The sequence below is a fragment of the Bison bison genome, unplaced genomic scaffold (assembly GCF_000754665.1).
Source record: "Bison bison bison isolate TAMUID 2011002044 unplaced genomic scaffold, Bison_UMD1.0 scf7180017860443, whole genome shotgun sequence".
Lineage (NCBI taxonomy): Eukaryota > Metazoa > Chordata > Mammalia > Artiodactyla > Bovidae > Bison > Bison bison.
Window position 1 is genome coordinate 2,951,646 of NW_011491015.1, and position 15,637 is coordinate 2,967,282.

The 15,637-nt window shown below is 44.8% G+C and overlaps 1 protein-coding gene across 10 annotated transcripts in view; it reads left to right on the forward strand.

Annotated features, from left to right (window-relative positions):
- Positions 1-15,637, forward strand: part of AKAP13 (A kinase (PRKA) anchor protein 13) — a 322,135-nt gene that overhangs the window by 73,455 nt on the left and 233,043 nt on the right. For 5 of the 10 annotated variants that reach the window (XM_010832161.1, XM_010832162.1, XM_010832164.1 and 2 more), the window contains exon 1: positions 2,222-3,316. The exons of 3 other annotated variants lie outside the window; for them this stretch is intronic. In XM_010832161.1, the coding sequence (XP_010830463.1) occupies positions 3,229-3,316 (88 nt within the window). In that variant the 5' untranslated portion in view covers positions 2,222-3,228. Of the gene's footprint in view, positions 1-2,221; positions 3,317-10,207; positions 10,251-15,637 lie in introns of those variants that run through there. 2 more of the 10 variants (XM_010832168.1, XM_010832165.1) reach the window with 2 other exon arrangements.

Here is a 15,637-nt window from a genome sequence, read left to right on the forward strand (position 1 = left end):
GGTGCTGGCTGGGTTCGTGCCTGTGAAGGACGGTGTATGTAGAGAGAGCACCTGTTCCGTCACCACTGTACAGAAAAGCTGCCCACGTTTGACTGACCTCAGTGCCCTCCCCTGGGGGCCCTGTTACTCTGTCAGCTCAGTCCTTGTATTCATCGGGGGCGGGGTGTTTAAGGTGTTACCTCTTCTCCCTGCCCCCCGGGGTCTTTGCAGCAGCCGCGGCTGTTGAGTCTTTCGGAGCAGAGTCCTTGTCCGTCTTCTCACCGCGACAGATCCAGCACCAAGCCCGCTGTTGCTGCAGTGGGGTGGGGCCCCCGGGGGCCTGTGTAATTTATGCGGAGAGTCAGAAAGTCAAAGATCTCAGCTCTCAGGCACGTTTATTTGGACTGTTTATAGTTTGTTGCTCTGTCCACAGTCCCTTGTCTAGAGTACACTCACATTCTTGTTGGCGTGAACTCTTTCCTCTCGGTGCCTTTCCCATGCCTTCTGTCTGGCATCCTTTCTGTCCGTCTTCGCCATCCCTTCCACATCAGAGTGGCTTCTGGACAGGCTGGGCCCTTGACACCTGTACAGGGACCTGCTCACCTACCCCACCCCACTCCCACTTAACAAAACCTGCAAAGCCACAGTTTTACTTTTGGGACAGTACGTCAGGCAGCCTTTTACTCTTTTTCCTCCATGTTAATTTACCTTTTGATTGTAAAGATTTTCAGGAAAAGCAGCCAAGTGAAGCATTGATGGTGATCAGACTATTAGCATTTGGGTCATTCTGTGATAATATTGATTGTATGAAACACACACACACACACACACACACACACACACACACACACATTGTATTCTGAAATGTAGAGGAAAGGGTACTGTGTAGTAGAGCTTGACTTTCTCTAGCTGTTTTTTGTACATTCTAAATATATTAAGTATTTGAAGTTTCACAGTGCATAGCGGTACTGTCTTTTTGTACATTAGCTAGAAGCATCAATTCATTGTCATGCATTCTGTTATGCGCCACTTGCCTCCACACATAGCTAGAAATGCTAAATGTTTTAAAGCAACGGTTTTCTTTTTTAACTTAGTTCAAGTGGGGAAATTAATTTTCCATTTCTTATTGTGTAAGTTATTAATATATGTGATCCTCTACGAGTTTCCTTTTAAGAGGAATTCAGAAAACTCGAGATTCAGGGAGTAATCTCGGAAGTTTCTCTTAGCCCTGTTATTTCTAATTCCAGAACAAGTGTAATATCACCTAAATTTAGCCGGGCAATTAACATTTGAAATCATTAGCATTAAACCGTTTTCAGTGAACTGATCAAGTGAGGAGAATTTGCAGAGCACGTTGTCATTGATTTTCAGTTCAGCCGAGATCTCCTCTTACCAATTCTTTACCTTAGTTGTCAAACACCTGTGTTTGTTTTGTGACGCTGTGTGTCCAAATTGAAAGTGAGTTGGCTTTATTAACATCCGAACAGAATTAGACACAATTCTTTTAAAGCACCATTTTCAAAATGCATAGGCACTTCCTCCTCTATTGTGGACCCCGAGAGTGCAGTGTTACACTCACCTTGAGTGTGACTTGGGGAGAGATCACTGAGAGAGACCTTCCCATAGAGTGACAGGGCCGGGATTGTCAGAACGTGGGTACGTGTTGGTCTTCAAGTAGCTGAATTCTCTGCTGAAACTGCTGATCAAGTTATCACAGGTTCTACAGTATGTTATGGTTCCATGTGGCTTCCAGATTGTTAGAAGGAGGGGTGATAATTTTCATGTGCTTTTAGTTGACTGGCCCTAGTTGTTTCTTCCTAAACTAAGTTTATCAGTAATTAAAAAAAAATTACTCTCTGCTCATTGTATGATATAAAAACAAAATGACTCCCCAAGGGATATTTTATGAATAGAAATTCTCCTTTAAAAATGAAAGTCTTCACTTAAGTTAATAGAGTGATTTTTTTTTTTTAAACCCACTGCTGCTACTGCTGCTAAGTCACTTCAGTCGTGCCCGACTCTGAGTGACCCCATACACGGCAGCCCACCAGGCTCCCCCGTCCCTGGGATTCTCCAGGCAAGAACACTGGAGTGGGTTGCCATTTCCTTCTCCAATGCATGAAAGTGAAAAGTGAAAGTGAAGTCGCTCAGTCGTGTCCGACTCTTGGCGACACCATGGACTGCAGCCCACCAGGCCCCTCCATCCATGGGACTTTGGGCAAAAGTACTGGAGTGGGGTGCCATTGCCTTCTCCGAAACCCACTAGTGGGCTGCTGAAAAGTATTGGAGTTTCTTTGACTCTATAAAATTCAGAAACCTTCCCTCCCATTTTGCGATGGTTAAACAAACAAACGGTGTGTTTTCAAATACCATTATTCTCAAATACCATTATTTGAAGACCTACTACTGGAGAATCATAATATTGAAGGCAGTTATTTATCCTCGCCGTATGAGAGCCATTTGAACAATTTAAAAGCTAACGTTGACATCCTTAGCATCTGCTTCTGATACACTCTTCTGCCTGCCCCTTGTGGGGATGATCCGATAGTTCTTTTGTCACGCACCGTGACCAAGAAGGCGGTCTGCGGGTCACTGTGAAATGATTTCTAACCAAGTAGCCACTCCAGGCCTTGGGATTTGTCCAGGTGAGGTCCTCCAGCTTAGTAATGTCTGCATTTGTGTGCGCGCCCGCTGGCCTGGATTTAGTCTTTCCAAGTAGTTTATAACTGGTTTGGCCCATTGGATTGCTTGCTTTTTGGATGATACAGGTTGGGGAGGATGAAGGAAGTAGAAAGGCCTGAACTTGGCAGTCTCTTTACAGGATGTCTCTTTTAACCCCTGCTGAGGTTAATTTACATAAAACCCAGCTGTGTGTGTGTGCGAAGTTTTCTAAATTTAAAGTTTATTCTTATTACCATAGTGATAAGATTGTCAGCACTCCTGAATTTACGGTCTTGCTCTCCTCTATCTGGGCGTCCTGGCAGCTCACAGTTCCGTTTCCTTTGGGTAACAGGATGCAGCTGGTGGCTGGATTCTCACCTGTGGAATAGCCCTTCGGAGCTCTCTCCTCGGTGTAGGTCTCTGCAAAGCAGCAGAAACCATTTTTGCAGGAAACCACAGGCCTGTGTTAAACACCAAGGGAGCATTGAAATAACATGTGTGAGTGTTCCTCTTCCCGAAGGTACCAATCACCGTGGAGCGCTGCCTTCTGCCCTCCCCTTGGCTTTGAGGTTCTTATTTAGTTAGCTGATGCTCACTCCCCCCTTCTCTGGTCTCTGTTACCTCTCCGGCCAACTGAGCAAGTTGAACCAGGCTGGATTTCATAATGAGCTACTAGGTAAGCCTTCTGGGACTTTCAGATATTTTGGGGAAGATTGATTTTTGTTCTTACATGCTGTGGACCCTTGGCCATCAAATGGTATGGGGAAGCTCATTCGTCTGTCTGTGATGGTCATGTCAGTCAGGCGTCTCTTTAGTATTTACTGGGTGCTCAGTACTGTGCCAGATGCTGTCGGGAGCCGTGGTGGTATGGAGGAGGAGTGCTCCAGAGGACTCTGCTGTGTGGCAGGCCAGCATAAACAAGCCGAGGGGAAAAGGCAGGCATGGAATAAAGGGGGAGAATACCAGTGTGTGACTTACTGCTGACTGTGTGGATTAGCCTATCAGCAGTAATCAGCAGGGCGGAGGGCATTATCTTGAGCCAGAAGAGTGAGTGCTGGGCCGAGGGTGGAGCATGCGGAGGGGGGGTGGGAGCTGCAGGGCTGCTGTGGGGGGAGAGCAGCGCTCAATAAGGCGGTACAGATAGTGCACCGAACAGTATTTGGAGAAGTCAGGGTGGGTCTCTGGGGGAGCCTGGATGACCTCTCGAGGTCACCGGGGATGAAGGGCATATTTAATAGAGTGCGGTGTCTTTTGGGGTTCCCATTTCTCTCATCAGTACCCTTCATTTAGAATTCAGGGTCAGCACGGCAATTAGGATGGTCCAAGAGAAGTGCTCCTTGAACGTGATGTGAGATTAATGCTGAGAAGACTAAAGACGTAACTCGTGCCAGGCAGTAACGATAGGAACGTAATTTATTGAGTATTTTCTCATTGCTTAGTATCGGTAAACATTTCATATGCGTCTTTTATTCTTAGGTTTCCCCATTTTACACATGAGACTAAAGCTTGGCAGTTAAATAGCTTGTTGGAGGCAGTGCAGCCAGAAGTGTAAGAGCTGTACAGCTCAAATCCAACTCCGTGTCCTCCTCTGAATTGTATTGCCTTTCTCATTTTTATTCCTGCAGTATTTTAGTTGTTTTTGTTGTTCAGTCGCCATGTCAGGTCCAACTCTTCGTGACCCCATGGACTGCAGCATGCCAGGCTCCCCTGTCCCTCACCATCTCATGGAGTTTGCCCAAGTTCATGTCCATTAAATCGGTGATGCCATCCAACCATCACATCCTCTGTCGCCCCCCTCTCCTGCCTTCACTCTTTCCCAGCATCAGGGTCTTTTCCATTGAGTTACCTGTTCGCATCAGGTGGACAAAAGTATACAGTATTCTAGTAGGGGCTGCTAAAGAATCCTTAAATGCTAGAAGGTTGTCTTCCCAATCTAGATGGGCACTTTTCAGCCATCTGTTCCTTTAATATCTTTATTATTCATCCAAGTGGCTTATAGAAAGACGGGGGAAAATAAATATGATGCTGAATTTTTTGCAGAGGAAATGTGCCGAGCTTATTAACCTCCCATTTGGCAGCTGCCCGTCCCAAGTGGCCCGCGTGTGTGTGCGGATGTGGCATCTGGGCCTGATCCCTCGGGTTCAGGGCTCCCCCTTTAGAAGAACAAACATGGGTTAAATGTACTCCCCAAACTGTGATCACTTCCTGTTTTTAGGCTTTTCTCTCCCTTTCTTGGTAGCTCAGTGATAAAGAATCTGCCTGCCAATGCAGGAGACTCGGGAGATCCCTGGATCGGGAAGATCCCCTAGAGAAGGGAATGGCAGCCCACTCCAGTGTTCTTGCCTGGAAAATCCCGTGGACAGAGGAGCCTGAGGGGCTACAGTCCATGAGGTCACAAAAAGTCGGACACAACTGAGCATGCACGCAGTGCTCCTTTTTATGAGGCCTGCAGATCTTAGCACCGTTGCCTGGAACTTCCTAAAGAGAAGAGGCTGGTGCCCCCAGAGAACCTTCTAGGAGGTAAGAGATGGCTTACCACTGTGTAGGCAGAGAGGAAGCTGCAGAGTGAAAGCAGCATTTTAGGAAGGTTGAGTCAGAGCCGCACATGGAGCATGGAGAGATTTTCTCAAGGTGATAAAGCCCGGCGCTCAGGTCTACAAGCAGAGACAGGCAGACTGGCAGTGATTCCTGCCTGGGGAAGGAGGTGATGAGGGCTGCTCTGGGACCCCTTCTAATTATAGAGTTCATGGCTCACAGGGTTTGGCTCGGTTTTGGGGTGAGGATCCCAGGGCCCCTGGACATTGATTGGAAAGCCGGTCTTTGCCTGCTGCACCTCGGGGAAGCCACTGTGGGGTTCTAGCCTGGCCTTCCTGGTTGTAACCCACAGCAGATACGTGGACTCTCAGGGTTTGAATTTAGGCTACAGGAGATTACCTTCCAGTGGTACTTTTTATGAGTCTTTGAACCTGAGTTGTGAATGATCAGACATTTGAGCTGAGCTTAAAAAAAACAGAAGACAAAGCAAAACCAAGAAAATGATAGTAATAAAAAAGCAGAGATTTGTTGATGCCGTGTCATCGTACGGCCGTCATTTCTTTGGGCTAGCACTGTGTCACAGTGGTTTGTGTATTTTCTTCTGTCTTCCTTCCTCGGCAACTTGGAGGCATGTGAATTTACACAAGTGTCTCTCCTGACTTCTTCCCTCACCTCCTGCTTGCTCTTCTCATTCTTCTGCATAGTTGTAAAGAACTAACTGCGCTGTCTTGTCTTTGGCTATTCTGTTCTTGTTTTCTTTCCTTTCTGTGTTACACATCTCCTGCTGTGTCTACTTAGTTAAACCTTCCCTAGCATTGACTGAAGCGACTTAGCAGCAGCAGCATTGGCCTTCTACAATAAGCTATGTCTGGGCTCCACCTTCTAGAGGGTTTATAGCTCCTTCCTGATCCTTGTAAAGTTTTTATTGCACTAATCATAATGTACTGTAAATTAAGTATTTAAGTGTGTGTGTCACTTGTGATACTGGTAGGGGCCATGTGTTATTTCCCTATCATGGATTGCAGCCTTGTCGTGGCGAAGGGGCTTGTGCAACTCAGTGAAGCTTTGAGTCATGCTGTGCAGGGCCACCCAAGACAGACGGCTCCTAGTGAAGAGTTCTGACAAAACACGGTCCACTGGAGCAGGTATTATTGGCCAGTCACCCCAATATTCTTGCCCCATGGACTATAAAAAAATATGATCCTGGAAGGTGAGCCCAGGTTGGAAGGTGTCCAGTAGGCTACTCAGTAATTCCAGCTGAGTTATTTAAAACCCTAAAAGATGATGCTGTTAAAGTACTGCACGCAGTATGCCAACAAATTTGGAAAACTCAGCAGTGGCCACAGGACTAGAAAAGGTCACTTTTCATTCCAATCTCAAAGAAGGGCAATACCAAAGAATGTTCAAGGTACCATACCGTTGTGCTTATGTCACATGATATGTTCAGAATCCTTCAAGCTAGATTTCAGAAGTATGTGAACTGAGGACTTCCAGATACACAAGCTCGGTTTTGAAGAGGCAGAGGAACCAGAGATCAAATTGCCAACATTGTTGGATCATGGAGAAAGCAAGGGAGTTCCAGAAAAACCTCTGCCTCATTGATTATGTTAAAGTCTTTGACTGTGTGGATCACAACAAACTGTGGAGAATTCTTAAAGAGATGAGAGTACCAGACCATCTTACCTGTCTACCTGAACATCCTGTATGCAGAACAAGAAGCTACAATGGACTGGCTCACAATTAGGAAAGAGTACAATAAGGCTGTATATTGTCACCCTGCTTATTTAACTTCTATGCAGAGTACATCATGTGAAATGCCTAGCTAGGTGAATCACAAACTGGAATCAAGATTGCTGGGAGAGATATTAACAACCTCAGATATACAGATGATATCAGTCTAGTGGCAGAAAGTGAAGAGGAACTAAAGAGCCTCTTGATGAAGGTGAAAGAGGATAGTGAAAAGGCTGGCTTAAAACTCAGCATTCAGAAAACGAAGATCATGGCATCTGGTCCCATCATTTCATGGCAAATAGATGGGGAAACAATGGAAACAGTGACAGACTTTATTTTCTTGGGCTCCAAAATCACTGTGGACAGTGACTGCAGCCATGAAATTAAATGATACTTGCTCCTTGGTAGGAAAGCTATGACAAACCTAGACAGTGTATTAAAAAGTAGAGACATTGCTTTGCTGACCAAAGTCCATATAGTCAAAGCTATGGTTTTTCCAGTAGCCATGCATGGATATGACAGTTGGACCATAAAGAAGGCTGAGTACTGAAGAATTGATGCTTTTGAATTGTGCTGGAGAATACTCTTGAGACTCCCTTGGACAGCAAAGAGATCAAACCAGTCAATCCTAAAAGAAATTAGCCCTGCCTGATAGCTCAGTTGGTAAAGAATTTGCCTGCGATGCAGGAGACCCCAGTTCGATTTCTGGATCAGAAAGATCGCTGCAGAAGGGATAGGCTACCCACTCCAGTATTCTTGGGCTTCCCTTGTGACTCAGTTGGTAAAGGATCCACCGGCATTGCGGGAGACCTGGGTTAGATCCCTGGGTTGGGAAGATCTCCTGGAGAAATGAAAGGCGGCCTATTCCAGTATTCTGACCTGGAGAATTCCATGGACTGTATAGCCCATAGGAGTTGCAAAGGGTCGGACATGACTGAGCAACTTTCACTTTCACTTTATTCATTGAAAGGACTGATGCTGAAGCTCAAATACTTTGGCCACCTGATGCGAAGAGCCAACTCATTGGAAAAGACCCTGATCCTGGGAAAGATTGAAAGCAAAAGGAGAAGAGGGTGGCAGAGGATGAGATGGTTAGATAGCATCACTAACTAGTGGACATGAATTTGAGCTAACCTTGGGAGATAGTGGAGGACAGAGGAGCCTGACGTGCTGCAGTCCATGGAGTCAGAGTTGGACATGACTTAGCAAGTGAATGGTAGCAAAGCTGTATTTGTCCCTAAAGCTCAGCATCTAGCTGTCCGTGGACTATTTTAAGGGCTCAGTAATATGAGATTATCTACCATTATTAAGTCTTTACCTGCCAGGCAGATGTTATAAACATATATATAGAAAATGAGGCCCCAGTCACTAAAGACTATGGTGTGCTTACCCATATGAATTTTAGAGCAAGTTCTAAGATGAATGTGAGAAAATCAGAGTTTTAAAATTAAATTAAATTTCTTTATTTTAATTAATTGACAAACTGTTGTGACAAAGTTCTGATTTGTTTTATTCCACGATAATTACTTTGATTGTGTGTGTGTGTTTGCCATAAATTCTGGGTCATTCTGCCTACTGGGTAATGCAGCGCTGATAAAGAGTAAATCAAATGAGTGCGGCTGTTGGGTTTTTGTCTCAGTTTGCTGTATCCTTTTGTTTTCCTGTTGAGTATTGCCCTCTGTTAGACTCTGTGTCCTGACAGCCTCTCCGAGGCACCCCCTTCCCCTCCCACCCCTCTTCTGACTAGTGCTTTGCTTTTATCTTGGTGTGTAGTAAGCACCGTGTCATGAGAGGGTGGGATAGAGCAAGGCTCACTGTGCCGTGACAACCAGACACCTGATCTGAGTCTCAACACTGTTTCCAAAAGTGTGGGCTGTGATTTCAAAGGAAAACATCACAAGGTTAGGTTTTTTGATTTGGACTCTGATGGTGGAAGTAGGCAGGGAGGCGCTGGGCAAGAATTGGCATTATCTGAGAACGTGCCAACAGATGATCATGTGCCCTGAGGTTTGAGCATCACTGCTTAAAGCTCACTGCTCAGTTAATCAGTGAGTGAATCTTTAAACAGAAGAGCTTGGACATATACGAGACTTCCATAAAGTTTCCTCAGTTCCTTATTCAGAAAATATACTTGGTATGTGTAGTATTTTTTTTTTTTTGGTAGAACTTGACATCCTCACCAGGAAAAGCCTATCTACCCCTTTACTGTGCTTCCTTTTCTGTTGTTCAGAATTCCTGGCTCCCGCCCTCAGCCAGTGCATGATATGTTTATAGCCAGCAGCCCAGACTCCTTAGGAATGAAGGAGAAAGTCTTTTGAATCTTGTTGTTTCCCTTGAGGAAGACCTGAATGTTGACCGTTCTGCAAGAATCCAGAGTATGCGTTGTCATTTCCATGTTAACCCCCACCCAGATGTTTGTGGGTTTTGAAGGATTTATTCTAGCCCAGTCGTAGCCAGGTCCCTGGCCATGGAAATTCATCTGAAGCACACTTTTCCATGGAAATACCCTGCAGGTAGAAATACTCTATCTATGCCTGGCTGCATCCCAAACAGCTGTCCTTGCCTTAATGAGACTGGGGTGGTTGTGTTTAGGGGGCAGTTTGCACATCTTTTTTGTGGATTTAGATGCTTCCCTGTTGTGAATGGCAAAAACCAGGCCGAGTTTGTTAGGCATGGACAGCTGGTCCTTAGGAAAAGAGAGTTTTCAGTATAATTACCTGCTGTGGTGTTGGGGGCACCTGTGACTTGCCCGCTGCCCCTCCTTGAACATTTGGCTTTAACAGGAGCACCTGTTAAAGGCTTCTTCAGTGTAAAGTGTAACTGTGACCGAAGGATAGTGAGTTTGGTTTATGTTTACAGACATATGGGTGCAGACGTTCTTGTTTTAATTGCTTTGCTTTTTATCAGCTCTAGGGACCTCTAGTAAAGCTGGTAGATTATTCAGTTTGACATTGAGGGGAAAAAACAGGTCTTTTTACTCCTTTCTAGGTCTGTTGTAACAGGGGACTTATGCCTTTCCTGTATTGAGACATGCTTTTTTTTTTTTTTAAGATGGAAAATATCTTTGAGACATATAAAACTGTTGAATGAGGACATAATGTTTCTTTGGATTATTGAGTTGTTTTTTTTTTTTAGCTTTTGACCAGGAGTTGGCATTCTGTGATCCACTGGCTGAACCTAGACTTCTGCCTCTTTTAGTAAATAAAGTTTTATTGGAACATGGCCACACCCAGTCATACATATGGCAGCAGAAACCCTGTGCCTGCAGAGCTTAAAATATTTACTGTTTGACTTTTTACAGAAATGTTTGCTGACGCTTATTAAGGATTCCAATTTTTATTTAGGTATGTATTTTTTCTTCGGGGCAGGGGGGTTTACCTGGTAAGATTTTGCATTTGTTTGCTCAGGCACATTGCTTGTTGGAAGTGCTTTCTGTCCTGTCCGTCCCGTAAACTAGTCAAACAGGCTTATTGTGATCCTGTGTAGTGACTGAGTTTCTGCACTGTCATTTTTCAGGTAGAGCGAGGTGCAAAACATTCCAGAACTTTTGGTAAACTTGGTCAGCGCTGCACGCCCAGTGCTGGTATATTCTGATGATGGGCTGTGCTTTGCATCCTATGAGGAAAAGGCTGATACTAGTGTATGTTAAAGTACAGGAAGGGATCGTTGCAGCAGTCTTTGCTTCTCTAATCAGCAGCACCCTGAGACTTTTTTTTCTTCTTGCTCTCTTTTATATTTTTAATAGGAGGATAATTGCTTTTTATTGTGTTGATTTCTGCTGCATGAATCAGCCATAGGTAGACATATGTCCCCGCCCTCTTGAACCTCCCTCACACCCCTCTAGGTAGTCACAGAGCACCTGATTTGAGCTCCACCGTCAAAATGGGAGAAAACAATTGCAAATGAAACAATTGACAAAGGGTTAATCTCCGGAATATATAAGCAGCTTATGCAGATCAACAGCAGAAAAACTAATAGCCCAGTCAACAAATGGGCAGAAGACCTAAACAGATATTTCTCCAAATAGATGGCCAATAATACATGAAAAGATGCTCAAGGTTGCTCATTATTCAGTTCAGTCGCTCAGTTGTGTCCGACTCTTTGCGACCCCATGGACTGCAGCACGCCAGGCTTCCCTGTCCATCTCTAACTTCTGGAGCCTACCCAAACTCACGTCCATCGTGTCAGTGATGCCATCCAACCATCTCAACCTCTGTTGTCCCCTTCTCCTCCCAACTTTAATCTTTCCCAGCATTGGGGTCTTTTCCAGTGAATCAGTTCTTCGCATCAGGTGGCCAAAGTATTGGAGTTTCAGCTTCAGCATCAACCCTTCCAATGAATATTCAGGACTGATTTCCTTTAGGATTGACTGGTTGGATCTCCTTGCAGTTCAAGGCTGCTCATTATTAGAGAAATGCAAATCGAAATTACAATGAGGTATCACCTCACACCAGTCAGAAAGCCCCTCACCAAAAAATCTACAAATAATAAATGCTGGAGAAGGTTTGGAGAAAAGGGAACCCTTTTGCGTTGTTGGTGGGAATGTCAATTGATAACAGCCATTATGGAGAACAGTGTGGAGATTCCGTAAGAAACTAGGAACAAAACTACTTGCCGGCAGTGTGGGAGACCTGGGTTCGATCCCTGGGTTGGGAAGGTCCCCTGGAGGAGGGCACAGCAACCCCACTCCTGTACTCTTGGCTGGAGAATCCCATGGACAGAGGAGCCTGGGAGGCTGCAGCCCATAGGGTCGCAAAGAGTTGGGCACGACAGAGCACGCACACAATGAGGGGGCATGGACGCAGCCTCGATGTCCACCCTGAGACTTCTTGCATCTGGGTGTTGTGGCAGGGGGTGTAGATTTGCATGATTGACACAGCTGCATTAAAACTGGGGGAGCCTGTTTTGACATAAAGTGAACATGTTCCATTTATACAGCAGCAAAGTGTTCGGTTTTTCTTGGAGCATTTTGAAATAAAACTCAAAATGTGAGAAGAATAAATAGTCTTACTGTGCTTGTTATTACTATTATTTCATACACACCCGAGTTTATGACTTCCCCAGAACTGTAACAGGTTACTATGGAGTGGCAGAGTTGGTAGACATACCTAACACTGTGTCATTTAAATCTTTGCATTTTGATAGTTCCTTTTCTTCATGGTCTCTTTCAAATGGCGTGCAGCCTTTACTGGCCCCACAGTGTCAGTCACGTGTTGTGCTTGTGAAGTCATTCACTAGTTTGATATCCGAGACAGAAAACATTTTAGGATTTTCTCTTAAAATTCCTTGATCAAATGATTGGATAGACATGGTGCTTTTAATTTTCCTCTTGATAAAAAGTCTGTTGACAAAGCAAAGACTCCAGTGGTCTGCAAACTGGGCTTGGGGTATAGGTTGGTTTTCAAGTGCGTTTGCTCTGACTGAGAAGATTGCCTTCCTGTACTACGTAGTCTCCTTTTTAAGAACACAGTTCTCAAGTAAATTAAGTCTGTTTAAATGTGTGAAATAAGTTGATGCACTGTATATAGCGAGTGTTTGATGGTTTAGCATCAGAACTCTTGAGTTCTCGGTTTTAGGACCAGTTTGAGGGTCTTTTCATCTATTAATTTGTATTACTTGCTTTCTTAATCTCTCTCGCTGTGGGGGTAAAACTCACCCCAGGAGGCCTTCCCTCAGCCCCGTATTTAAAACTGTATCCTGCTCATTGCCTGTCCCCTCTTCACTGATGCTTTCCCGTGGCTCTCACTAGTGCTTTCTCTCTGTTGGTCCTCAGATAAGCTCTGTTTGTACTCTCAATGCCTTGAGCAGGGTGCCCAGCACACTGTAGATGCCCAATGATGGTTGAATTAATGAAGTCGAGGAGAGTCTGTGCTGTCTGTAGAATGAGGGCTAGAGGCAGGCAGGGCAGGTCGGTTGGTGACATCAGACTGGGCTTGAATTCTAGGTTCATCCACCTCTTATGGCGATATTAAATAATTCAATCATTGAAAGGAAACACCCCCCTCCCCAACCAGTGAGATGGGAAAAAAATGGGGAAAATAGTATTTTTTGCTAAAGGGGATTAAAATTGGTGTTGGAGGGACTTCTCTGGCGGTCCAGAGGTTAAGACTTCGCCTTCCATCGCAGGGGTGTTGTGGGTTCGATCTTTGGTCAGGGAGCTTAAATCCCACATGCTCGTGGCCAAAAAACCAAAACATGAAACAGAAGAAAAATGGTAACAATTTCAATAAAAACTTTAAAAGTGGTCCACATTAAAAAAAAAATGATACTGGTTTTCAGTTCAGTTCAGTTGCTCAGTCCTGTCCAACTCTTTGCGACCCCGTGAATCACAGCATGCCAGGCCTCCCTGTCCATCACCAACTCTCAGAGTTCACCCAAACTCATGTGCATTGAGTCGTTGATGCCATCCAGCCATCTCATCCTCTGTCGTCCCCTTCTCCTCCTGCCCCTAATCCCTCCCAGCATCAGGGTCTTTTCCAATGAGTCAACTCTTTGCATGAGGTGGCCAAAGTATTGGAGTTTCAGCCTCGGCATCAGTCCTTCCAATGAACACCCAGGACTGGTCTCCTTTAGGATGGACTGCTTGGATCTCCTTGCAGTCCAAGGGACTCTCAAGAGTCTTCTCCAGCACCACAGTTCAAAAGCATCAATTCTTCCGCGCTCAGCCTCTTCACAGCCCAACTCTCACATCCATACATGACCACTGGAAAAACCATAGCCTTGACTAGAGGGACCTTTGTTGGCAAAGTAATGTCTCTGCTTTTGAATGTGGTATCTAGGTTGGTCATAACTTTCCTTCCGAGGAGTAAGCATCTTTTAATTTCATGGCTGCAGTCACCATCTGCAGTGACTTTGGAGCCCCCAAAAATAAAGTCTGACACTGTTTCCCCATCTATTTCCCATGAAGTGATGGGACCAGATGCCATGGTCTTCGTTTTCTGAATGTTGAGCTTTCAGCCAACTTTTTCACTCTCCTCTTTGACTTTGATCAAGAGGCTTTTTAGTTCCTCTTCACTTTCTGCCATAAGCGTGGTGTCATCTGCATATCTGAAGTTATTGATATTGGCTATAAAGCTCTATAAATGTTAGTCCTTGCTTTCCCCTGGTTTGTCAGCATTGAAGAAGCATAAAGGCAGTCTGAATTTAGCAATCGGATGCTTCTAGGGTCGTTACCTTGATGACTTCTGACAGATTTATTCTTCCAGCAGCCTGTGTTGCCAGCATAACAATGAACTGTCCCTTTGACCAGTGTGGGTGGACAGACAGTTTGTCAGCCCTCTTTAATCCTCATATCAGAACAACTTGTATGGGTTCTGGCTTTGAAATAAGTTTAGGCGAGTCCACGATTCCAGATAGTTCAGAGGGCATCATGAGACCTTTCGCCCAGGTGCAGTGGGCACGTCAGAGAAGTTTGTTTGGGTTCCTTGTACACAGCAGTCATTCTGGGTCTTCTGGCAAATCAAGAAACATCGGAAGGCTGGTAGGTCACTAGTCTGTCTCCATAGATTTCTCCAAACCTTACAGGTCTGGTTACAAGGTGTTACTTCTTGTTTTGGTTTCCACTGATGTTTCTTCTGTTGGGATGGTCAGCAATACTTCATAAGTCAGTTAAAGCAAATGGATTTGGTTCGTGCATTTACAGATTCTTTCAGTCTTTTGTCCCAGGCAAGTCTGAACAGGACCTAGAAAGCTGATTAAAAGACTAGTGAGCATGGTGCTTAATTTTAAGTTAAATGGGTATTTAACGCATTGAGAAAGTACTCAGTCTTCAGTCTTCCTTTTCTCCTGTTTTTTTTTTTAATCATCCATGCTTGCTTTTTGAATCTGTTGGTTAGAAAAACAAAGGTTTCCTAAAAAAAAAAAAAAAGAAAAAGGTTTTCTAAAAGAGTTCACTATTGCTCCATTTCTCAAGTTTGGTTTTCAGTGTGGATTTTTGCAGGTGATTTTAGCACCAAAGGGTACAGAATCATTAAATGAAGCCTGGCAGGAAGGAAAGAGTGCCCTAAGCCGTGTGTGTGTGTGTGTGTGTGTGTGTGTGCGCGCGCGCGTTGGACGCATCTGTTATTGTGTGTGTGTGTTGGGCGGGTGGAGATGTAGACTAGAGGACAAACAAGCCTCGTGTGTGTGTTTGGAGGGTCTGTGTGTGTGTGTGTGTGTGTTTGGCGGGTCTCTTTAGTGTGTGCGTGTGTGTGTTGGGCAGGTCTCTTATTGTGTGTGTGTTCGTGTGTGTGTGTGTGTGTGTTGGGCGGGTCTCTCATTGTGTGTGTGTTCATGTGTGTGTGGGTTTGGCGGGTCTGTTATTGTGTGTGTGTGTGTTGGTGGGGTGGGGGTGTGGACTAGAGGGCAAATGGCGCAGGCAGGGGAGGTGGTCAGTCCCTGTGGGGCCACCTGGCTGTGGGCACGTCTTGCAGCAGAGTTAATGAAACCCGTGGCCTGCTACTGGTTGGAGATGATTGTGCGTGGGAATCTGGTTATGATTTATCTTTTTCCCTAGAGGTGTGTGTTAACTGTTTTTGGGGTGAGCCTTTGATTCTTAGACTCACAACCTGACTAAATTGGCCGATTTGTAAAAAAGTTTTAATACTGAGAGGATTCTGTTATTTGAGCTATGTGCGGTTGCTCAGGCGTTGCTTTTTATTCTAAAATTTGGTCTTTGATTTCTAATTTACACTGTTGGCATTTTGATTATTAGGTTTTTGTGATCTGGTCTGGCATCTTGCCAAGTATGGGA